At 55.5% G+C, this 25042-nt stretch overlaps 1 protein-coding gene across 4 annotated transcripts; it reads right to left on the bottom strand.

Moving 5' to 3' along the window:
* Positions 1-1356: 1356 nt before the first annotated feature.
* LOC104303633 (UAP56-interacting factor) lies at positions 1357-23530 on the bottom strand. Of its 4 annotated transcripts, XM_054169681.1 has the most exons (9): positions 23422-23530; positions 17766-17909; positions 9227-9369; positions 6084-6208; positions 5241-5304; positions 4206-4249; positions 4045-4119; positions 2822-2933; positions 1357-2114 (listed from the first exon to the last, which is right to left on the bottom strand). In XM_054169681.1, exons 1-9 carry the CDS (start codon positions 23501-23503, stop codon positions 2019-2021), a joined length of 885 nt encoding a protein of 294 aa, XP_054025656.1. In that variant the 5' UTR covers positions 23504-23530; the 3' UTR covers positions 1357-2018. The 4 variants fall into 4 exon arrangements, with proteins under 4 accessions (XP_054025656.1, XP_054025652.1, XP_054025653.1 ...); XM_054169677.1 differs by having other exon boundaries at positions 2012-2933; XM_054169678.1 differs by having other exon boundaries at positions 2012-2933; positions 4206-4246.
* Positions 23531-25042: the final 1512 nt, after the last annotated feature.

The raw sequence follows: 25042 nt of genomic DNA, 5'->3' as shown, positions 1-25042 counted from the left end.
TCAGTTTTGGACCCCCACTGCAAGAAGGACGTTGAGGTGCTGGAGCAGGTCCAGAGAAGGGCAACCAAGCTGGGGAAGGGTCTGGAGAGCAGGGCTGGGGAGGAACAGCTGAGGGAGCTGGGGGTGTTTGGTGTGGAGAAGAGGAGGCTGAGGGGAGACCTCATTGCTCTCTACAGCTCCCTGAAAGGAGGTGGGAGCCAGATGCGGGTTGGGGTCTCCTTCCAAGAGACAAGTGACAGAAGTGGAAATGGCTTCAAGTTGCACCAGGGGGAGATTTAGGTTGGACATTAGAAGAAACTTCTTCCCTGAAAGGGTTCTCAAAGGCTGGCACAGGCTGCCCAGGGAGGTGATTGAATCCCCATCCCTGGAGGTGTTTAGAGGATGCAGAGCTGTGGTGCTGAGGGCTATGGTTTAGCAGCAGCTTTGGTTGGACTCAATGATCTTAAAGCTCTTTTCCAACTGAAACCATTCAGTGGCTCCATGTTTCTGTGACACCTGGATGATTTGCATGCAGGGGGTAGGTCATCTCCTGCAGTCATTAACCCTGCAGTCAGTTTGCATTGGTATCTCTCTAGAGACACAGGGCCCATCGTGGTAAAGGCAAAAGAGACCACAGCAAGGATTTTACAGAACACCTGCTGCACCCCTCCCACTGCTCTGGCTGTACTCTGGAGGCAGCCAAAGTGCCTGCATGGCCTAGCTGGTACCCCCCAGGCTGTGGGGGGCACCCACAGGGACCATGGTCTCCCGCAAAGCACCATGTGTCTTGTGCCCTGCTGAGAGGCCGGGCCTACACCAAAAGGCTGCTGACAGAAGGGAAAGAACCAGAGGTGAGAAGTGAGAAGTCAGGTTCTTTATTCAGTGCATTGGACTCATACATCACCACTGTGCCAGCTGACAACATGGCACAGGCTCCTGTGGAACCAAGGCTGAGTCCAGTCTCCTGGTGCAGGTGCTGGGTGTGAGATGGAAAGCAGTCAATGGAAGATTTGCTTTAATGAGTCGAGCTGAGAGGCCAGGAACAGGCTGTGTCCAGTGCTGGATTGCAGCAGTGGGTAGAGAATGGGTCAGTGCCTTGTGGCTGGTGCAGGGCTTCCTTAAAAAATGCCTAGACCCAGGTCATCAGCATCTCAGTCAACACTTGCAGGGCTGCTGTGGAGCCTGGCCTCCCCCGTGCAGCTGCTGGTTCCATGATGCCTTTGCTTTCAGCAGGGCTGAGGTTGCAGTTACAAGATCCCTCATGCAGAACCGCTGCAGCACTGGGAAGCTGATGGGGGCTGGGGCAGCCTGTCTGTGCTGCACGCCGAGGACAGTGCCCCTGGCAGCATGGCACATCCTGCCCCAGCCCTGCCCCAGCCCAGCAGTGGCAGCCAGAGCAGCAAACCAAAGAGGATGCAGGGTCCTCAGGCCTAGCTTTCGGGGCAGGGCAGACGTCTCCAGGCTGGTCTCACATTGCAAACCTCGGGGCAGGGAGGCTGCACACAGCAAACGTGGCAGGCAGCTGGGTGCTAGGAGGGAACGCAGGCAGCTGGAGCAGCCCTGCTGGAGCCACTGCTGGGGCACTGCCCTCAGCTCCACACCTGCTCTGCTCCCTGCTCTGCCTCCCACGCAGGCTGGCACAGCGTCTTCAACCCCATCCCACCCACGCCACAACGCAGGGAAGGCTCCACGGGTATGGCTTGGAGCTGGGCACCCTTCCTCTTGCAGGAGGCACCCCAGGCAGCACAGGATGTCCTGGCAAGGGCTGCTGCCAGCCCCACGACTCCCTGGCAGAGCGCTCCCAGCAAGTCCATCTCTGCTCATCCCCCTCCACCGTCCCGCTCGCATCCCACCTGCCCTGCGTTCCGGCCCCGACTCTCCCCCTGCCCCATCCCTGCCCTCACCCCTCGCTCGCTCACTCTGCAGGTAAGGAAGGAAAGGGGCACGCTGCCAAGCAGCTATCTCAGAGGAAATCTACGGAGCTTTATTGAGCCGCCCAGGGGGCCCCGCCGCGGGCAGGGGCCGGGCGAGCAGCGCTGCTAGGCCATGGTGACCGTCCGGCCGGAGCTGCGGGCCGCCGGGAAGCGCCGCCGGTTCCTCAGCCCAGAGAACCTCTCATCCAGCGTCAGGCTGGTCTGCAGGGAAAGGAGAGCCAGTCAGTGCCGTGCCCCGGGCCAGGGCACGGATTAGAGCCCGCGGGCCAGGACGCTGCTTGGCAGCCGGTTAGTCACTGCACCACTCAGCACACGGAGGCAAGGAGCTCAGCAGGCTGGCACACCTCCCAGCGGCACCCAGCACCTAGGCACTGGGCGTCCTTGGCACGAGCAAGGAGCAAGCAGGTGGCATTCCGGCACAAGGCACCCAGTACAACCAAGCTGTCCAGGTAACAAACGCCGTCCCCGAAGATGGTGGAGGAAGATCTCTGGCCTGCCCCCAGGGCTCTTGGACCACACTTGGCTGGCACCAAGAAGGTCACCAGAGCAAAGAGAGAGCAAAGCCTAGAATGTGTCTCGGGCAAGTGGGGAGCACTGACAGTAAAACAGTTTCCCTGCCCAGGAGCGCTCACAAGCAGCATCTCCCAGCTCTGAGCAAGCACAGGGGCAGGCCAAGAGGGGCCAACAGAGGGTGGGAAACTGGGCTGAGTCTGTAGCTGCTGAACAGTCTTCTCAGGTGCCTTCAGTTGTGTGAGCAGCCCGGCCAGGGCGGTGGCAGGGCCCTCCCGCTGGGTCACGCTACACAGACCCAGCTGGCAGCCCCCAAAACCTGAGCGTGGTGTTAGCAGCTTAGTGGCAGGGCTGCTGCAGGCTGCAAGGTGCCTCCTGGCCCATTGACAGTCCTCTACCTGGTTGGCCATGGCACGGAAGTTGAACCTCAGCAGCACCCCCTTGGGCTGGGGCTTGGCCAGCCGCGGAGGGGGCCTCTGGCTTCGCAGGAACGGGCGCTGGTACCCAGGCCTAGGGAAAGCACAGGGCTGCAGTCACTCAGGATGCTAAAGCAGCTCCCTCCCTGTCTTCTCCAAACCAGCAGGTAACAAGGGAGACACCTGCACATCCCATACATCCCATGGCATGTCTCACAGCAGCCTGGCTGAGCTCACAGGCTCACAGGATGTTAGGGGTTGGAAGGGACCTCAGGAGATCATCCAACCCCCCTGCCAGAGCAGGAGCATAGAATCCAGCACAGGTTGCACAGGAACACATCCAGACAGGGCTGGAAAGGCTCCACAGAAGGAGACTCCACAACCTCTCTGGGCAGCCTGCTCCAGGGATCTGGGACCCTCACAGTGAAGAAGTTCCTCCTCATCTTGAGGTGGAACCTCCTGTGCTGGAGTTTCTATCCATTGCCCCTTGGCCTATCCCAGGGCACAAGTGAGCAGAGCTGTCCCCTCCCTCCTGGCCTCCAGCCCTCAGATATTGATAGACATTGATCAGATCCCTCTCAGCCTTCTCCTCTCCAGACTAAACAGCCCCAGGGCTCTCAGCCTCTCCTCCCCAGGCAGTGCTGTAGTCCCTTCAGCATCCTTGTAGCCCTCCCTTGGACTCTCTCCAGCAGATCCCTGTCCTTCTTGAACTGGGGAGCCCAGAGCTGGATGCAATATTCCAGGTGAGGTCTCAAGCAGGGCAGAGCAGAGGGGGAGGAGAACCTCCCTGGCTCTGCTGGCCACACTCCTCTGAATGACCCCCAGGACCCCATTGGCCTTCTTGGCCACCAGGACACATTGCTGTCCCATGCAGAACTTGTTGTCCAGCAGCACTCCCAGGTCCTTCTCCCCAAGGCTGCTCTCCAGCAGATCCCCTCCCAGCCTGTGCTGCCGCAGTTTGTTCTTCCTTCCCAGGTGCAGAACTCTGCCCTTATCCTTGCTGAACCTCATCAGGTTCCTCTCTGCCCAGCTCTAAGCCTGTCCAGGTCTCACTGAATGGCTGATACAGCAGAAAGGGAAGGGGTCATGATTTGCTAACCATTCTGGGTCTGCAACCAGTGCCTGTGCAGGTGGCATGGCAGCAGGGATGCTTGGCAGTGGCTCTTGAGGGGCTCCCACCCTTCCAAATCCCCTCGGTCACTTACGTGCCGCTCTGGCCTGCCTGGGGATTAGCCACAGAAACCGTCAGGACCGCTGCAGGGCTGGGCTTCACCTTCCACCTGCCAAGACAGGGAGAGGCAGCCAGCTGTGATTCCAGCCTGAAAGAACACGGCAGGCTTGCAGGGTGCCTCGGGTCACCAATTACCTTCTCAGCCTCACTGGTTTCGCTTGGCCGTTAGCATCCATCTGCTGGGACATAGGTTCAGAGGAGAAACCACAAAGCCTTCATTAGCTTTCAGAAACAATGATTCTCCCCCCACTGCTTCATCTGGGGTACCTGAACAGCTCTTGCCTTGCATGCTGTCCAGAAAGTTGCTAATTTGGGGGGTCCCTGCTGGCTTCACCTCACCCTGCTTGTGCTGCTGCACAGTTTACTTTTATCACCTTCCCAGCTTTTCTCTTTCGGTTGCCAGGATATTAAGCTGTACTCACAATTGGCTGTCCTGAAAAAAACCCAGGAATGTAGGAATGCTGCTGGGAATATATTCATTGCTGAAGCCACCCATCTCCCCCATTTACTTTTGGAAGCAAAGATAGCACTGGGAAAAGGGCAGTAAAAGGTAAAGCCAGCAGGATGAGGAGGGTGATCCTCCCCCCTCTAACTCTGCCCTCAGGAGCACTGCTTCCAGTTCTGGGGTCCCCAGCCTAAGAGGGACATGGAATTGCTGGAGAAGGTACAGAGAAGGCCAAAAAGATGATCAGAGGGCTGGAGAACCTCCCTTAGAGGGACAGGATGAGGGAGTTGGGGCTGTTCAGCCTGGAAAAGAAAAGGCTCTAGGGAGACCTTAAAGCAGCCTTCCAGGACCTGAAGGGTTTACAGGAGAGCTGAGGAGGGACTTCTGACAAGGGCTGGGAGTGCCAGCATGAGGGACAATGGCTCTGAGCTGGAAGAGAGGAGATTGAGACTGGAGATTGGGAAAAAATTCTTTAGAGTGAGGGTGGTGAGACTGGCACAGGTTGCCCAGGGAGGCTGTGGCTGCCTCCTCCCTGGCGGTGTTGAAGGCCAGGTTGGATGAAGCCTTAAGCAACCTGGGCTGGTGGGAGGTGTCCCTGCCCATGGAAGCAGATATCTCTAGGAAGCAGATGATCTTTAGGGCCCCTTCCAACCCAAGCCATTGTATCAATGTGTGAAAGGCTTGCCAGCATCAGCAGGGTGCAGAGAAGCTGTCTGGGTACTGACCCCTCTCTGAAAGTTGGCTTTGTTGAACCGCTGCTGCATCCGCTTCTGCTGGAAGCCTGGTCCCCTGCTCAGCAGAGGGGAGAGACAAAGAAAGCACAGAGGTGACTATGATGGCAGGTCTCTCCTGAAGGATAACAACTCAAACACCTAACCCAGTGTGGTACTGAAAAGCAGCAGGAGAAGCAGATGAGGCTGTGTGTTACCAAGCTCAGCCCCGCAGGTTTTTCTGCCAGCAAAGCATTTCAGAGGCCTTTGCTTTTCTGCTCACACAAAACATTGTCTGCTCTGAACTCTGCTCCTTACAAACACCATGGGAAACATACAGCAGGAAAAAAAACCTGCTCAGAAGGGAGCTCTGGAGGTCATCAGTCCCTGCTCTACTCAGACAAAGATGGGGTTGCTTTCTTTCCAGCTCAGAGAACACAGGGACCAACAGGCACCGAGGCTGTGCCCAGCACTTGGCAGCTCACCTTCCTCACAGCTCCTGGGGTGTAGCTTCAGTGGGACAGACTCCCTCTGCCTGCCTGCCCCTTATGGCTGGAATCTCTACTTCCTGCCTTTGTGAAAATAAAGACTCTTTCACCCTGCAAAAGCTTTCCCCAAGGTGGCAAAGATTGACAACAATGCCTGGTCAGGTTCCTCGCGCTCTCTGAAGCCCAACGACAGAGCCAGCACCTGGACCCTCAACTGTCCCCACCAGGCTGATTCAGTCCCCAGTGCTTTCCTAACATCTCAGGGGTGTTTTTCTCACCTCATGGCTGCAGCCCCTCCCATCTGGCACAGACCAAGAGCAGAGCCCCAGGAGCTGCCCAGGGGACAGCCCAGAGTTACCAAAGACTTTACCTTCTCCCTGAGGCCTGGGTGCTGGCAGCAGCGGCACCGAATCTCTTGGGGCCCGGGGGTGGCCGTCGCCGTCCCTCTGGCTGCCCACCGCTGCTGCTCTTGGCAAAGGCATCGTTGTTCCTGTCCTGAAACAGCAGCAAGAGCTCAGCACCTGCCACAACCTTGCTGCTCACAGAGGGAGTGAGCACAGGAGGCGACCTGTAGCTGTCCTGCCCACTTCTGCCTGGGCACTTCCCTGGTATTTTCTGTGCCCAGGGGTAAATCCAAGCCTCCAACCCGCAGGGCTGATGGCTGACACTGCAGCACTCCCCTGGCTGCTCTCAGACACAGAATGATAGAGTACTTTGGGTTGGAAAAGAACTCTGAAAATTATTGAGTCCAAGCAGCAACCCAACCCCACCATGGCCACTAAACCATGGCCCCCAAGTGCCATGGCCACAGGTTCCTTGAACACCTCCCAGGGATGGGGACTCCACCACCTCCCTGGGCAGCCTGTGCCAATCCCTGACCACTCCTGCAGCAAAGACATTTTTCCTCATCTCCAACCTAAACCTTGGTCCAAGCCTGGGGGCAGGAAGGCCATCAGAAGAGCCTCTGGCAGTGTAGGTACTGCTGGTACAATCTGCCCCAGGCTCCCTCATGCTTACTTCTGGGGGACAACTACCACCACAGCTACCACCCACCAACTGGGATGTGTTTCCACATTCTTCCCACTTGGTTTATTCCTGCCAAAGGGAAGCTGCTGTAGAGTTATGCCCCCTAGCAACTGCTTATTCCTTTCTGTTAATACCCAGCCTCACTCAGCATGGAGCAAAGCTAGAAGTGGGGAGATTCAGATTGGCTGCCAAGAAGTTGTTCCCCATGAGGGTGGTGAGAGACTGGCACAGGTTGCCCAGGGAGGTGCTGGAAGCCTCAGCCCTGGGGGTTTTTAAGGCCAAGCTGGATGTGGCTGTGAGCAACCTGCTGTAGTGTGAGGTGTCCCTGCCCATGGCAGGGGGGATGGGACTGGATCATCCTTGAGGTCCCTTCCAACCCTGACAACTCTATGATTCTAATCTCTGAGTCACTGCAGACTTTCCTTTCAGGAACAGCCACACTCCATGCATATGCATGCTCAGCTTAGGGCTCTCTTTATAGCCCCAGGGCAAAGCCATTAAATGTGACATCATGGTCACCACTCTGCTGGCTTTTTAAAAGCTGAGTGGGTTTCCAGCTGGGCAGGAAAAAAACAACCCCCTCTCATAGAGGTATGTGTTCAGTTTTGGGCCCCTCACTCCAAGAAGGACATTGAGGAGCTGAAGCAGGTCCAGAGAAGGGCAACAAAGCTGGGAAAGGGTCTGGAGAACAGGGCTGGGGAGGAGCAGCTGAGGGAGCTGGGGGTGTTGAGCCTATAGATGAAGGGGCTAAGTGAGACCTTCTGACTCTCTACAGCTCCCTGAAAGGAGGTTGGAGTGAGGTGGGGTTGGTCTCTCCTCTCTAGTAACAAGTGACAGGATGAGAGGAAATGGCCTTAGGTTGCACCAGGGGAGGGTTAGGTTGGAGATGAAGAAAAATGTCTTTGGTGCAAGAGTGGTCAGGGATTGGCAGAGGCTGCCCGGGGAGGTGGTGGAGTCCCCATCCCTGGAGGGGTTCAAGAAACCTGTGGCCATGGCACTTGGGGCCAGGGTTTAGTGGCCATGGTGGGGTTGGGTTGAGGGCTGGACTGGATGATTTCAGAAGGCTTTTCCAATCAAAGCAATTCCATGATTCTGTGATTTTTCCCCTTCTACACCAAGCCAGTGTAATATTAGCAACACTCAGAAGGAAGCAGCAGAAATCACTGCAGTGCTGAGCACAGCTTTCCCCTGCCCATGTCTGGAGTCTTAAAAATAACTCCCAAATCCACTGAGAATATTTCAGCTTTGGTTGTTGGGGTTTGGGGGTTTTTTTAGGTCTTTTTGAGCAGAGAGGAGACCTAGACATTTGCATTGGAAAAAAGGGAAAGGCAGGGATGAAAACAAGCACTGCATTTTACACTGCAGCCTGTGGGCAATCTGGTCCATGGCTGCCACAGTCCTGGGAATCAGTGTCTCAGGGTGGGTGAGGGATATCCACTCCCTAGTGAAAGGTGTGTCTCTGAAGCCTGGGACCTCAGAGAATGCTCTGGGTGGAGGACAAATAATGGTGAACCTTAACATCCTTCCTCCTCAGTTAGGATTAGATGAGAAGGAATCTGGGGTGTGTTTTGTTTCATGGGAATGTGTTTCAATCCCTTAAGAAGATGCTTTGAGAATGAAACCCATGGGAAGTGGTTCAGTGAAATGATGCCCAGGCAAAAGCTCCTAAAGCCAGCTGGGAAATGGCTTGCTTTTCCATGCATGTGTCTGCACTCACCCCTGCATACAAATGCTCTCCACAGGCATATCAAAGATGGTGCCTGTGAATTTATTATGTCAGTTGGTCCTTGGGGTGATCCAGGGTTATAAAAGCCAGCAGATAAAGGGGTCCTGCAGGAAGGCTGGGGGAGGGACTTTTCATGAGGGTGTCTAGGCAAGGACAAGGTTTGGAGCCAGGAGATTCTGCCCCTTGCCTCTGCTCTGCTCAGACCTCACCTCCAATCCTGCCTCCAGTTCTGGTGTCCCCAGCAGAAGGACACAGAGCTGCTGGAGAGAGGCCAGAGGAGGCCACAAAGATGACCCAAGGGCTGGAGCAGCTCTGCTGTGAGGCCAGGCTGAGGGAGCTGGGGCTGTGCAGCCTGGAGAGGAGAAGGCTCCAGGGGGACCTCAGAGCTGCCTGCCAGGACCTGAAGGGATCCTGCAGGAAGCTGCAGAGAGACTTTTGCTGAGGGTGTCTGGAGCTAGGCCAAGGGGGAATGGTTTGAAGCTGAGGGAGAGCAGGGTTAGACTGGAGCTGAGGACTAAGCTCTTCAGTACAAGGGTGGTGAGACACTGGAACAGGCTGCCCAAGGAGGCTGTGGTTGCCTCCTGCCTGGAGGTGTTTAAGGCCAGGTTGGATGAGGCCAGCAGCAACCAAGTGGAGAGGTGTCCCTGCCCACGGTAGGGGGCTTGGAGCAGATGATCTCTGAGGTCCCTTCCAACCTGAGTCATTGATCCTATGATTTCCACAGGCCATTTGGGAAGGGCTGTGCCTCCCTTCCCCCCTACCTCTTGAGCTGATACCTGGCGATTCAAAGGGCTGACTCCACTGAAGGCAGCTGCTGCTTTTCTCCTGGGCCTGGGCACTGCATTCCTGAACTGCCTCCCACTGAACTGCTGCTGTCCAAAGCCTCTTCTGAAACCTTTAGGTCCTGTGAAAACAAACCCCTGGTTTTAGCAGCCTCTCAAAACTCCAAGCCAGGATGACAACTTTGCCAGTGGATTACAAGGGTAACTAACAGATCAGGGGGATGTGCTTCCTGTTGTAAGTGGGTTAGGGTAGGACTTAGAGATGCTGAAGAGGTTATTACAGAATCACAGAATGCTGGGGGTTGGAAAAGACCTCCAGAGATCATCCAGCCCAACCCCCCTGCTAAAGAGCAGGTTGCCCAGGATGCCAATGTCCAGCTGGGCTTTGAAACTCTCCATGGAAGGAGACTCCACAACCTCTCTGTGCAGCCTGCTCCAGGGCTCCAGCACCCTCACACCAAAGAAATTTTCCCTTATGTTCAAGTGAAACCTCCTGGTGTGAAACCAGTTGGTGCCTGTTGCCCCTTGTCCTATCACTGGATACCACTGAGAAGAGCCCAAGTCCATCTTCATGACCTTCACCCTTTACCTATTCATCAGCATTGATCAGATCCCCTCTCAGGCTGCTCTTCTCCAGGCTGAACAGCCCCAGGCCTCTGAGCCTCTGCTCATCCCAGAGCTGCTCCAGGTGTGCCAAGGGTATGACCTCTGCTGGTGTGAGGTGCTACTGAGCTCTGCAGTGTGGTAGCTGGGGGGAGTCAGCCTGGGATGTTTGGGGAAGGGAGGAGCAGAACTCAGCCTTTTACCTCATATGGACAACAGCCTTTAATTTCACAAGGTTTTGCCTTTGCTTGAGCAGCTGAGATGGAACATGGTGGAGATAGCAGAGCAGGGTTAATGGCTGGACTTGATGATCTTGGAGGTCTTTTCCAACCTAAACGATTCTATTCTGTGCTATAGGAGCAGCAATATAAAGAGTGGAGCAAGAATCAAAGTCCATTTATTGCAGAAGGAGAAAGGAATCTTGCAGAGCAATGAATAATTTATCCTTCCAACGTCTCAGGGAAGACTGACAAGCACATTATTTGATTGGAGAGAATACAGAAAGGATTCCTAATAAAGGCAGGCATGCTCTCATCAGGAAACCTGTCAGTCTGCTGTCAGAGCTCTCACTGCTAGGAATTAACTGTGAGTGGAAGATGCCTTTGGATACAGACAGGCAAGAAACTCCAGCATCCAGAGGCCAACATGCAGCAGCCTGGAATAGATCTCAGTGCCCAAATTAGAGCACTTGGTAAGGGAAGAGTGGTCCATCATTTTCATTTCACAGAATCACAGGATGCCAGGGGCTGGAAGGGACCTCAAAAGCTCATCCAGTCCAACCCCTTGCCAGAGCAGGGTCACCTAGAGCAGATCACACAGGAACACAGCCAGGTGGGGTTGGAATATCTCCAGAGAGAGAGACTCCACAGCCCCCCTGGGCAGCCTGCTCCAGGGCTCTGTCACACTCACAGGGACAAAATGTTTCCTCCTGTGTCCATGGCACTTCCTCTGCCTCAGCTTCCACCACTGCCCCTTGTGCTGGCACTGGGCAGCACCCAGCAGAGCCTGGCTCCAGCCTCTGGGCACTCACCCTGCACATCTAAAGAGCCTCAGCTCTCTCACTCTCTCCTTGTGAGGAAGATGTTCCACTCCCTTCATTATGTTTGTGGCTCTGTGCTGGACTCTCTCCAGCAGTTCCCTGAGCTCCTTCTTGAGCTGAGGGGCCCAGAACTGGACACAAGATTCCAGCTGTGGCCTCAGCAGGGCAGAGCAGAGGGGCAGGAGAACCTCTCTGACCTGCTAACCACAGCCCTTCTAATGCACCCCAGGCTGCCCTCAGCCTTCATGGCCACAAGAGCTCATGGCCAACCTCCCATCCACCAGGACCCCCCAGGTCCTTTCCCCCTTCACTGCTCTCCAGCAGCTCAGTCCCCAACCTCTGCTGCTCCCTGGGGTTGTTCTTTCCAAGGGGCAAGACTCTACACTTGCCCTTGTTGAATCTGAGTGCCCACTTCAGAACACTTGATTGGTGAAGACTGGACCATCATTTTAATGTATATATATTCATTTACAATTTGCTTGGTTTAGCTTGACATATGAGGAGCAGCTGAGAGAACTGGGGGTGTTCAGCCTGGAGAAAGGAAGCTGAGAGGAGACCTTCTTGCTCTTTACAACTACCTGAAAGGAGGTTGGAGCCAGGTGGGTGTTGGTCTCTTCTCCCTTAGTAACAAGTGGCAGGCTGAGAGAAAATGGCCTCAGGATGCACCAGGGGAGGTTTAGGTTGGGCATGAGAAGAAATGGGATGTGGTGCCTGGGGCTATGGTTTGGGGGTGACCCTTGCAGAGCAGGGTTCTGGGTTGGACTTGGTGATCCTGAGGGTCTCTTCCAACCTGAATGCTTCTGTGATTCTGTAGAGCAGAACCTCTGTGATACAAACCACAGAGCAGTCAGACACAGCTATTGATCCTGTGCCATTGATTCCTACATCACAGCAATCACTAATGACTTGCAGCAATTAGAAGTGAAGTGCTGGGAGGCAGCGGTGACAGCGCCGTCAGGGGCCACCACCGCAGTGATTAATGAAGGCTCCAGCCCCAGGGCTGGAGCAGGGCAGGCTGCTGACACAGGAATGCAAGTGAAGATGATCTGAGCTGCTCTGGCTCTCAAATAAAAGGGCCCCAAGGCAGGCCTGTGGGAAGCACCCCCTGAGCAGTAGGTTGGGTGCTTTGCTCCCTGTGGCCGAGGGTGCAGGTTGGGGGTGTGCAGGAATGGAATGGAATGGAATGGAATGGAATGGAATGGAATGGAATGGAATGGAATGGAATGGAATGGAATGGAATGGAATGGAATGGAATGGAATGGAATGGGAAATAGAAACAGAATAGAATAGAATAGAATACAATACAATAGGAATGGAATAGGAATGGAACAGAATAGGAAATAGAAATAGAAAAGGAATAGAAAAGGAATAGAATAGGAAATAGAAATAGAAAAGGAATAGAATAGAAAAGGAATAGGATAGAAAAGGAATAGAATAGAATAGAATAGAATAGAATAGAATAGAATAGAATAGAATAGAATAGAATAGAATAAACCAGGTTGGAAAAGACCTCTGAGATCATCAAGTCCAACCTATCACCCAGCACCATCTGAGCAACTAAACCATGGCACCAAGTGCCTCATCCAGGCTCTTCCTAAACACCTCCAGGGATGATGACTCCACCACCTCCCTGGGCAGCACATCCCAATGGCCAATCTCTCTTGCTGGGAAGAACTTTCTCCTCACCTCCAGCCTAAACTTCCCCTGGCACAGCTTGAGACTGTGTCCTCTTGTTCTGGTGCTGGGTGCCTGGGAGAAGAGACCAACCCCCACCTGGCTACAATCTCCCTTCAGGGAGTTGGAGAGAGCAAGAAGGTCTCCCCTGAGCCTCCTCTTCTGCAGGCTAAGCAACCCCAGCTCCCTCTCCTCAGAGGGCTGTGCTCCAGACCCCTCCCCAGCTTTGTTGCCCTTCTCTGGACACCTTCCAGCATCTCAACACCTTTCCTAACCTGAGGGGCCCAGAACTGGACCCTGCAGCACTGTTGCTTGTAGTTACCTCCCTTGCAGATCATGTCCCCTCCCCAGCAGAAGTGCAGATGTCTAAATGTTCCTCTCCCAAACACCTGAGTTTTGGCAGTCTGTGCCTTTTTGACCAGATGTGGTCTCACTGTATTTAAAAGCCCTTTGTTTCCCCACCTGGTGGTGTCCCCACAGTTTGCTTTTTCCTTTCCTGTTCCCTTCAACAACCACCCTTGGCTTGCCCATCTCTCTCTTGCCTGCTTGCAGGCCACCAAGCTGTGCAACACAGCTCTCCTGCCCCCTGGAGAGGACATCTCTGCAGCAAGACAGAGTGAGCTTGGCTGCCTTTCCCTCACTGGCACCTCAGGAGGGCCTGATGCAGAAGGCAGCCCTGGCTAGCAAACCATCCCCCTCCCAGTCAGTTCCCATTAAGGAGCCTCTGCTCAGCAGTGCACTCAGACAGACCTCAGCAGGGCAAATAACTGATGACAGAGCCATCAGGCTCCAAGGGGTACCCTGTGTGCACCAGCTGGGGCCCAAGGCCTGGCCCTGTGTGGTGTGACACGTGGGAGGTTCCATCTCTGCAGATGTTTATGAAGGAACACCTGAATGAACCCTCACAGCATCAGCACCTGGGGAAGACCCCCACCCCCTGCAGGTGCAGGCTCAGAGCCTGGTGTTGAGCACACCTGGGTGGGCCAGAAGGGACTGTGTCCTGCCTGAGGAGAAGCAGCAATGCCTGACAGGCTTCTATTTTCTTTTCTGAGGAGATCTGAAAGTCAAATTTCTTCTCCTTATAAAATGATCTTTCCCCCACAAGGGGAGATGCTTGAAGCCACTGTCCAGGAGGGATACCAGCACTTCACTGCCATGCATTCTCTTGCTGGTTCAAGCAACAGTTTTGCTCTCTCCAACTCCCTGAAGGGAGGTTGTAGCTACGTGGGGGCTGGTCTCTTCTCCCAGGCAAGCAGCACCAGAACAAGAGGACACAGTCTCAAGCTGTGCCAGGGGAGGTTTAGACTGGATGTCAGGAAGAACTTCTTCATAGAGAGAGTGATTGCCCATTGGAATGGTCTGCACAGGGAGGTGGTGGAGTCACCATCAGTGGAGATGTTTAGGAGGAGACTGGATGGGGTGCCTGGTGCCATGGTTTAGTTGATCAGATGGTGTTGGGTGATAGGTTGGACTTGATGATCTCAAAGGTCTCTTCCAACCTGGTTAATTCTATTCTATTCCATTCCATTCCATTCCACTCCACCCCATTCTAACAAAACCTCCTTCTCCACCCTCTGTCATCACAGTGCTGGGCTGGTTGGTGGTGCCCATTTTGACAGTGGTTCCCACATCTCAGCTTGGAAAGGACTACATTTCAGCAGGGACCAAAATGAAATGAACCTCTGAAAGCTCAGGGGATAAACTCCCAGTTGTGCTGAGCTTCCCAAAGCTGCTACTGACACCAGCACCACACAACACAGTGAGGTTCTGCAGGCTCCAGGGAGAGCTTAGAGCAGCCTGCCAGTACCTGAAGGGGCTACAAGAAGGCTGCAGAGGGACTGTTCCCAAAGGCCTGCAGTGATAGGATGAGGGGCAATGGTTTGAAATGAGAGCAGAGCAGATTTAGATTGGATGTCAGGAACAAGTTCTGCACCATGAGGATCATGGAACACTGGAACAGGTTGCCCAGAGAAGTGGTTGAGGCTCCATCCCTGGAGATATTCAAGGTGAGGCTCTGGGCAACCTGATCTAGTTGGGGATGTCCCTGCTGACTGCAGGGGGGTTGGACTGGCTGAGCTTTGAAGGTCCCTTCCAACCCAAAGAATTCTATGCTTCTATGAGGCAGGGCTGAATTCAGACTCAGTTAAATGCTTAGAAATATTAAGATTAGCAGAAATAATTCTGTAAATGGACAAGAAAGTACTTCTAAGGAACAGGTAAAAAGTCCCACTCTGTCTCTTTGACTTGGCTCTGCATGCAGCAGTTGCTTGAGCATGGAAGAATATCAAAGCCTCTGTTTTTGACAGAGAAATCAATGTCCAAAGGGCAATTGCCATCATTCTGTTTAATTCTTGCTAAAGCAATATGTAGTGGAGACCAAAACATGAGAGTGAGAGGCAGATCAGAGACAGGCAGGATTGCTCCCAGCCATCATAGAATGGTCCAGGCCAGAAGGGACCTCCAAAGGACATCCAGTCTGACATCCCTGCAGCCAGCAGGGACATCCCCAACTAGATCAGGTTGCCCAGAGCCCTGTCCAGCCTCACCTTCAATATCTCCAGGGATGGAGCCGCAAGCACCTCCCTGGGCAACCTGTTCCAGTGTTCCACCACCCTCTTGGTGCAGAACTTGTTCCTAACATCCAATCTCAATCTGCTCTGCTCTGGTTTGAAGCCACTGCCCCTAGTCCTGTCCCTGCAGGCCTTTGCAAACAGTTTCTATCCTTCTTGTAGCCCCCTTCAGGTCCTGGCAGGCTGCTATTAGATGTCCCCAGAGCCTTCTCTTCTCCAGGCTGAACACCCCCAGCTCCCTCAGCCTGTCCTCATAGTAGAACTGCTCCAGTACTCTGATCATTTTCATGTCCCTCCTCTGGACCTGCTCCATCAGGTCCATGTCCTGAGGGCTCCAGAGCTGCACACAGCACTGCAGGTGAGATCTCAGCAGAGCAAAGTGTCAGAATCCCCTCTCTGGATCACTGGCCACACTGCCTTGGATGCAGCCCAGGCTGGGATTTGCCTTCTGTGCTGCAAGCTCACCCTGCCTGCTCCTGGCCAGCTTCTCCCCCACCAGCACCCCCAAGTCCTTTTCCACAGGGCTGCTTTCTATCCCCTTCTTCCCCAGCCTGTATTTATAATGAGGATTATTCCCACTCAGGTGCAGAGCCCTGCACTTGCTCTTGTAGAACCTCATGAGGTTCCCCTGGGCCACCTCTCCAGCTTGCCCAGGTCCTTCTGGATGATGTCCCATCCCTCTGGTGTATTGATACCACCACTCAGCTTGGAGTCATCTGCACCCTTGCTGATGGTGCTCTCAATCTCACTGTCATGGATAAAAATAGGAAAGAGCTCAGATCCCAGTATGGACCCCTGAGGGACCCCACTGTCACTGCCCTCCAGCTGGACTTAAAGCCATTGAGCACCACCCTCTGGATGTGACCAGCCAGCCAGTTACTTATCCACTGAACAGTCCACCCAGCAAATCCACATCTCTCCAGCTTAGCCAGCAGGACATTGTGGGGGACAGTGTTAAAGGCCTTACAGCAGTCCAGATATATCACATCCATAGGGATGTGATCCAGAGGGATCCCCAGGGATCAGCGTTGGGCTGATCCTATTCAATGCCTTTATTGATGATCTGGAGGAGGGGATGGAGTCCATCAGCAGTAAATTTGCAGATGACACCAAGCTGGGGGCAGGAGTTGATCTGCTGGAGGGTAGAGAGGCTCTGCAGAGGGACCTTGCCAGGCTGCACAGATGGGTAGAGGCCAAGGGCAGGAGATTGAACACATCCAAGTGCCAGGTTCTGCACATTGGCCACAGCAACCCCAGGCAGTGCTACAGGCTGGGGGCAGAGTGGCTGAGAGCAGCCAGGCAGAGAGGGACCTGGGGGTGCTGATTGACAGCAGCTTAACATGAGCCAGCAGTGTGCCAAGGAAGCCAAGAAGGCCAATGGCATCCTGGCCTGCATCAGGAACAGTGTGGCCAGCAGGAGCAGGGAAGTCATGCTGCCCTGGGATCAGCACTGGTTAGGCCACACCTTGAGTCCTGTGTCCAGTTCTGGGCTCCTCAGGTTAGGAAGGAGGTTGAGCTGCTGGAAGGTGTCCAGAGAAGGGCAACAAAGCTGGGGAGGGGTCTGGAGCACAGCCCTGTGAGGAGAGGCTGAGGGAGCTGGGGTTGCTTAGCCTGCAGAAGAGGAGGCTCAGGGGAGACCTTCTTGCTCTCTCCAACTCCCTGAAGGGAGGTTGTAGCCAGGTGGGGGTTGGTCTCTTCTCCCAGGCACCCAGCACCAGAACAAGAGGACACAGGCTCAAGCTGTGTCAGGGGAGGTTTAGGCTGGATGTTGGGAAGTTCTTCCCAGAAAGAGTAATTGGCCATTGGGATGTGCTCCCCAGGGAGGTGGTTGGGTCTCCATCACTGGAGGTGTTTAGGAAGAGCCTGGATGAGGCACTTGGTGCCATGGTTTAGTTGATCAGATGGTGCTGGGTGATAGGTTGGACTTGATGATCTAGGAGGTCTTTTCCAACCTGGTTAATTCTATGATAGGCCATCCCTTATCTATGGATCCCACTGTCCTGATGTGCTCACCGGTGCTCCAGAGGAAGGCTGCAAAGAGACTGCTGCAACCTGTCACTGAAATCTTCAGAGAGGTGGCTTAGCAGTCATTAAAAGACCAAAAAAAGAGGGCAGAATTTTGAGAGAGGTGGCAGTTAGTGCAGCAGCTCACGTTGGGGTTGTAGACACAAGGTGGTGGAAGCAAGGAGATTAGTGTGTGACCACTGGGTATGGTGGAAAAGCTCACCAGGAAAACCAGCATGCTCGGCAAAAAGGCCACATCAGCTCCACTAACTGAGCCATCAAAGGCGTGCACTGAAGAGGTAATTTAAGTGTGTTCTGGGGGCTGGGGGGGAGGGGGGAAAAAGAGGATTAGGGAAAGGCATAATTAAAATATGCAAAGCCAAGAGGGAATAGAGAATGGATATTAAGTCACTTTGCATTAGTAATTCAGAAGAGGGTGGAAGGGAGCCAGAGGGATGAATTTCTGCTCTGAAAGGGCCCTGGTCTTCCATTGTGTCGGAGAGAAAAGCTCTTCAGAGCCCGAGGACATCTTACTCACACAGAGCAATTAGAGAGGAGAAGGGCTGGAGGGCTGCAGCCTGTGTCCTGCAGCTGGGCAGGCGTGCAGCAGCCCGAGGAGCTCACCCACCTTGCGGACTCCTCTGCGTCCAGGCGCGGAAGCGGGGCCGCCCGTACCCGTACGCCGAGTTCCTGCTCTTCACCGCCTGCCTTTGCCCATCCCCCGCGGTGCTGGCATCTGGCTGCTCATTCCTGTGGCGTTTGATGATGTCATCTAGACCAAAATGGCAAAGGGGAAAACACATCAACCCTCTGCTTTCCACCGACAGGGATTCCCCGTTCTGGTGCTTGCAGCTCGAGAGCTGGGGCTGGGTCGCCTGGAGGAGAGGAGCCTGAGGGGGATCTGAGCATTGCCTACAAATATCTGAGGGGTGGGGGGCAGGAAGATGGGGCCAGGCTCTGCTCAGTGGTCCCCAGTGATAGGACAAGGAGTGATGGGCACAAACTTGAACACAGGAAGTTCCATCCTAAACATGAGAGGAAACTTCTTGACTTCGAGGGTGGCAGAGCCCTGCAGCAGGCTCCCCAGAGAGGTTGTGGAGTCTCCATCTCTGGAGACTTTCAAGGCCCACCTGGATGCCTTCCTATGTGACCTGCTTTAAGTGATCCTGCTCTGGCAGGGGGTTTGGACTCGATGACCTTCACAGGTCCTTTCCAACCCCCACTACTCTGTGATTCTGTGGTGATTGTCCCCAGTGAAAGCAGAGCTTGTGGTTCTGTAATCAGCACTGGATGGACAATAAATGCTGAAGCTTAGCTCAGAAAGTATAGGATCAACTGACTCAGCTCCTGCAGCCTGGAGATTAGAGTGCAGCAAATCAGTTCAAAATGTGCTGTCACCCAGCACCTCTCTACCATGTGCAGGACAGATTTCAGCCCTGTGTCCCACTGAGAGATCCCATCTAGCAGATTCCCCATGAATATGCCTTGCAGGGACAGCAGAAGCTCAGTGCTGGGGCAGAGAACACTTCCTGAGAACATCTGACTTGGGAGACTGTGAGAGAGGTGGTCAGAGCTGGGAGAATAATCAGAAGCACCCCATGAGTGCACCTGCACTGTGATGGCTGCTCCAAGGGCTCCCCCTGCCCTGCGTGGGACACAGGCACTGCCCCATGCAGAGGACATGTCCCTGGTGTGTAAACGACACAAACACTTCTTAATGTCCTGCAGGCACAAGTGGGAGCAGTGTGCCCCCAGTCCCTACCTCTGTAAAGGGGAAAACTAAAGCTTGGAGCAACGAGGACTGCAATGTGATGGCTGCAGGGAAGGAATCTCACTGGTCTAGAACAACTGTCAAAAAGGGGACATCATGTTCCTGCAAAGACTCATGGCTCACCAGGAGGCTGCAGGATGGTTTCCTTTCAATTCCCATCTCCTGGAGTCAGCTACCTGCTTGTCTTTGCTCAGGGCTTTAAAAACACAGAGCAAGCTTCTAAGCCCTTCGTGGTATCAGGTGAAGTCTGAGGCCATCAACCTCTCTGGCTCAAAAAGCAGCAAAGCAAAGGGATGCAGGACATGCAGTGAATGCCAACAGCACTTTGTATTTTAAGCTGCACAGTCTTCAGGGCCTGACCCCTGATTTTCTGACTCTCTGGGGTAGGTGCTCCTGATCAAGAACCTCTTAGCCTCTGCCACTGGTGAGGCAGAGGGAGAACATCCCAGTTATAAGAGGACCATGCAGGGGGTGCCTGCTCTCCTCTGCAGCTCTTGGATTCTCCCATGCAGACCTGTCTGCACTGCAGCTAAGGAGCCAGCCCTCATGCTGAGGGATGGACACATTGATTTGATTTGATTTCCATGCTTGCCCTGCTGCCAGCAGCAGTAAGGTGTGCTGGGAAGCCTGAACAGCTCTCTGCAACCAGCCAGCTCCTGTGCTGCTGCAATACCAGTGCTGGCACCAGGCACCTCACACCTCTGCATACCCTTCGCTGCCCCAGCACAGAAGGGCTATGAAACAGCAGCAAAATGGACCTGGGATGTCCTGCCAATGTCCCTCAAGTCCCTTCACCCAATCATCTTCTCAGACAGCCCTGAAAAATGAACTCAACTGAGCTGTTCAAAGAACTGCAAGACACTTTCTTTGCAAGACACCATCCAAATGCAGTTCCCCAGGCACAGAGCCTGCATGAAACAACCAATTGCTCTCCCTATGACTTTAGACACATTTGGTTTGAAACTACATTAGCAGCACTGAGAAGATGACATCAAGTTTCTCCTAAGGATGTTCTGCTGCTGTACTTCACCAGTTCAACCCCAGCCAACGTATCCCAGGTGCTGCCCCAGGCAATGCTGCTGTCACCAGCAGAGAGAGTCCAAGGGAGGGCTCCAAGGATGCTGAAGGGACTGCAGCACTGCCTGGGGAGGAGAGACTGAGAGCCCTGGGGCTGTTTAGTCTGGAGAGGAGAAGACTGAAAGGGGATCTGATCAATGTCTATAGATATCTGAGGGCTGGGGGTCAGGAGGGAGGGGACAGGCTCTGCTCAGTTGCACCCTGGGATAGGCCAAGGGGCAATGGATAGAAACTGCAGCACAGGAGGTTCCATCTCAACATGAGGAGGAACTTCTTCCCTGTGAGGGTCACAGAGCCCTGGAGCAGGCTGCCCAGAGAGGTTGTGGAGTCTCCTTCCCTGGAGCCTTTCCAGCCCCATCTGGATGTGTTCCTGTGTGACCTGTGCTGGATTCTCTGGCCCTGCTCTGGCAGGGGGCTTGGACTTGATGATCTCCAGAGGTCCCTTCCAACCCCTGACATCCTGTGATCTGTGATCCTGTGAACCAGCTGCACGTGCCCTAAGCTGCAGGGAAGTGCTGTGTTTCACAACAGAGAGAGCAGAAGGGAAAGTGATGATCCACCTGCAGCATCCAGAACACACCTGAGAGGATTCTGATAGCTCATGCCCACCCTGAACAAGATTTTAACTCCTGAAAAGCCAGCACTGGAAGCTGAGGTATCTGGACCATGTCCAAACTACTTTTACATGCAGACATCTGCTAATAAACAGCTCAAAGCCTCTCAGCTCTCAAGGAGCTGGTCTGAAATCAAGGGGATCTTAATTCAAGCTGTTGTGATAAAGAGGAAAGGCAAAGGGATATATCCTCACTAATCCATATTAATGCCTTCTTTTAACTTCAAACACTACAGAAGACATTTAGCAAGTAATAACTTTAACAAACCAGCAAGGGAAGACCTGCCCAGATCAGGCCTTTTCCCAGTCAGTGGCTACTCCAGCTCTTGAATGAATCACTGGAGGGGAAGGAAGCAGAGAAGTTCCATTAGCTCTCAATGGGTGATTGTCATGGCCAGCCCTTCTTACCTCCAGTGCTTGCCACTTGTCATTTCCTATCAAGAAACTCCTGGGTCCAAATGAATACAAAGCCCAGGGCCAAGGCACCGGAGCTGATGCAAGAAGGAGGTGCGTGACCGCTTTTGTGAGCTCTCCATCAAGCCTGCCAGCAGGAGAGCACATGGAGAGAGGCTGTGCAACGTTCCTGCCATGAACACACCGCTGTTCTTCGCTAAGTGTGCCTCTGGGATATGTGCTATTTGGGGCACAGGCTGCTCAGGAGCAGATCTGCAGCATCCCTGCTCACTCTGCGGGAAAGTGGACAGCGGCATGCAAGGCTCGGAGACCTACAGCGCAAGGAAGAGCTCACTAGGAACGGAGAGCAGGTGGAATGCTCAGCTGCCCAGCCTGCCACCTTTCAGTGGCTTTTTTGGGCTGGGTATGAGCTGAGCCTTTCTGCACCCATCAATACAATACCAGTATGGATGTGTCCAGAGAAGGGCCACAAAGGTGATCAGAGCTCCTCTCCTATGAGGACAGGCTGAGAGAGTTGGGGTGGTTCAGTTTGGAGAAGAGCAGGCTCCAAGGAGACCTCACTGTGGCCTTCCAATATCTGAAGGGGGCTACAAGAAAGCTGCTGAAGGACTTTAAAGGGTGTCAGGGAGTGATAGGACTGGGGGGAATGCATCCAAGCTAGAGGAGGGGAGATACAGATTAGACATCAGGAAGAAGTTGCTCCCCAGCACGGTGGTGAGACACTGGAACAGGTTGCCCAGGGAGGTGGTAGAAGCCTCATGCCTGGAGGATTTAAGGCCAGGCTGGATGTGGCTCTGGGCAACTTGATCTAGTGGAGGGTGTCCCTGCCCATGGCAGGTGGGTTAGAACTGGATGATCCTTGGAGTCCCTTCCAACCCTGACAATTCTGTGATGGAAGGGATCCTCAGAAGTCACTTAAGGAATCCCTATGCCCTCAAGACAGAATTACATCCATCAGAGCAGCTTTAGAGTAACTCCTGCACTTTCCTATGACTGCAAACTCAATTAAGGCCCAAGATATCTGAAAGCACAGGGGGAAAAAGCACCTGACAGTGAAAGTGTCAGTTTTTCACCTGGACTCTTCTTTCCCAGTTCTCTCTGTTGCCCTGAGTAAGGTGTATTATGGACTATGGATATGGACCACAGGAGGTGTGACCAAGGGAAGCACTAAGGGAAAGCAGAAGCAAAAGGAATATGGCAGGTCAGCAAACAGAGAAGGGGCATGCAACACCATGGGGAAAAGTCAGTGGAAAATGAGGGACCCAAGACTGCTGTAAATGGTGCTCACAGCATCACTAAAACATGGTGTATCAACCAGGGAACACTGAGTTTGCAGTGGAAAAATGTTTGCAAAGTGAAACACTGAGGTGCTAGAGGCTGTCCAGAGAAGGGCAACAAAGCTGGTGAAGGGTCTGGAGAACAGGGATGGTGAGGAGCAGCTGAAGGAACTGGAGGTGTTTAGTCTGGAGGAGGCTGAGGAGAGACCTCATGGCTCTCTACAGCTCCCTGAAAGGAGGTAAGCCTGAAGCAGAGGTCAGTATCTTCTCTCTAGTAACAAGTAATAATGAGAGAAAATCGTCTCAAGCTGCCCCAGGGAAGGTTTAGGTTGAGCATGAGAAGAAATTTCTTCACTAAAAGGCTTCTCAAAGACCAGAACAGGCTGCCCAGGGGGGTGGTTGAATTCCCATCCCTGGAGGTGCTTCAGAGTTGCAGAGATGTGGTGCTGAGGGCCATAGTTTAGCACGAGCTTTGATAGAGTTAAAGCATGGCTGGGCTCCTCGATCTTAAAGGTCTTTTCCAACCACAACCATTCTATGACTGTGTTCTGCTATTCCTGACAAGTGGCTCACTGCTGGGAAGGAATGCCATGAGGTTTCAGTGAAGAAGCTGACCCAGTGCTGCAGAGCTGTCAACAGCCATCCACCGCCGAGCGCCGGAGCCCAGGCGGCCGGAGCGCCTGGAAGGGCAGCAGCGTGCGCGGCGCTGCCGTGCCCCGTGCCAGGGAATGCCTTCGCAGGGGCAGAGGCTATAAATAGGGCAGGCAGGACATGGCCGCAGCTCTCTCGGCGGCGGGCTCCTGGCGTCCGCCTCCCCCACCCGCGGCCCTGACGCCCGCCGGGCACAGAGGGGCTTGCCGCCCACATTGCTCCCCCTCGGCTCCTTCGTCGCCTCCACTTCCCTCCGCTCCCCTGCCCTGTCCCCTTCCTCCGGAGCCGGCAGCAGGCGAGCCGGGGTCAAACAGCGCTCCGAGGACCACATCCGCCCCTCGGCCCGCTCCTGCCCGCCCCAGCGCTCTGCGAACCCCGCGGCCAGAGCCGGCCCCGCCGGGCGCCCCGCGCCTCGCACCACTCCGCAGCCCCTCCAGCGCCCCCCGCCCGGGCAGGGGCCCTCGGCTCCCGCCGGACCTACCCAGAGACATGTCAATCTCCTCGGCTCCCGCCTGCGGCTCCCCCGCGGGGAGCGCTGTCGCCTGCGGCCCCGCTGCCTCCATGGGCTCCGAGCGCACTGCCGCCGCCCCTGCCCCACTGCGCCTGCCCGGAATGTGCCGGCACCCCGCCCGGACAGCTGCGCACCGGCACCCAGCCCCGGCACCCCGCCCGGACAGCTGCGCACCGGCACCCAGCCCCGGCACCCCGCCCGGACAGCTGCGCACCGGCACCCAGCCCCGGCACCCCGCCCGGACAGCTGCGCACCGGCACCCAGCCCCGGCACCCCGCCCCGCCAGCTCCGCACCGGCACCCAGCCCCGGCACCCCGCCCGGACAGCTGCGCACCGGCACCCAGCCCCGGCACCCAGCCCCGGCACCCCACCCGGACAGCTCCGCACCGGCACCCAGCCCCGGCACCCAGCCCCGGCACCCCGCCCGGACAGCTGCGCACCGGCACCCAGCCCCGGCACCCAGCCCCGGCACCCCGCCCGGACAGCTGCGCACCGGCACCCAGCCCCGGCACCCAGCCCCGGCACACCGCCCCGGCACCCCGCCCGGACAGCTCCGCACCGGCACCCAGCCCCGGCACCCCGCCCCGCCAGCTCCGCACCGGCACCCAGCCCCGGCACCCCGCCCGGACAGCTGCGCACCGGCACCCAGCCCCGGCACCCAGCCCCGGCACCCCACCCGGACAGCTCCGCACCGGCACCCAGCCCCGGCACCCCGCCCGGACAGCTGCGCACCGGCACCCAGCCCCGGCACCCAGCCCCGGCACCCCGCCCGGACAGCTGCGCACCGGCACCCAGCCCCGGCACCCAGCCCCGGCACACCGCCCCGGCACCCCGCCCGGACAGCTCCGCACCGGCACCCAGCCCCGGCACCCCGCCCGAACAGCTCCGCACCGGCACCCAGCCCCGGCACCCCGCCCGGACAGCTCCGCACCGGCACCCAGCCCCGGCACCCCGCCCGGACAGCTCCGCACCGGCACCCAGCCCCGGCACCCCGCCCGGACAGCTCCGCACCGGCACCCAGCCCCGGCACCCCGCCCGGACAGCTCCGCACCGGCACTCAGCCCCAGCACCTAGGCTGGGGGTAGAGTGGCTGAAAAGTTGCCTGGTAGAGAAAGACCCGGAGGGGATGCAGGTTGACAGCCGGCTGAGCATGGGCTAGGGTGTGCCCAGGTGGCCAAGAAGGGCACCAGCATCCTGGCCTGGGTCAGCAATGATGTGACCAGCAGGAGCAGAGAAATGTTTGTGCCCCTGTACTGGGTCCTAGTGAAGCCACAGCTCCTTCAGTTTTTTGGGGCCCTCACTCCAAGAAGGACACTGAGGAGCTGGAGTAGGTCCAGAGAAGGGCAACAAAGCTGGGGAAGGGTCTGGAGAACAGGGCGGGGAAGGAGCAGCAGAGGGGGCTGGGGGTGTTTAGTCTGGAGGAGGCTGAGGGGAGACCTCATGGCTCTCCATAGCTCCCTGAAAAGGTGGTTGCAGTGAGGTGAGGGTTGGTCTTTTCTCCCAGGTAACAAGTGAAAAGACAAAAGGAAATGATCTCACGTTGCACCAGGGGAGGGTTAGGTTGGACATGAAGAATAATATCTTTGCTGCA

Source organism: Dryobates pubescens, chromosome 18 (assembly GCF_014839835.1).
Source record: "Dryobates pubescens isolate bDryPub1 chromosome 18, bDryPub1.pri, whole genome shotgun sequence".
Taxonomy (NCBI): Eukaryota; Metazoa; Chordata; class Aves; order Piciformes; family Picidae; genus Dryobates; species Dryobates pubescens.
This window is presented reverse-complemented; position numbering and strand designations above follow the sequence as displayed.

Excerpts from the sequence above, each read along its gene's own strand:
- LOC104303633 (XM_054169677.1), bottom strand. The coding sequence starts at position 23,503 with ATGGAGGCAGCGGGGCCGCAGGCGACAGCGCTCCCCGCGGGGGAGCCG. Across the intron at positions 9,370-17,765 it reads GACGCAGAGGAGTCCGCAAG|GACCTAAAGGTTTCAGAAGA; the intron begins GTGGGTGAGCTC and ends TTGTTTTCACAG. Across the intron at positions 4,120-4,205 it reads AAACCAGTGAGGCTGAGAAG|GTGGAAGGTGAAGCCCAGCC; the intron begins GTAATTGGTGAC and ends CTGTCTTGGCAG.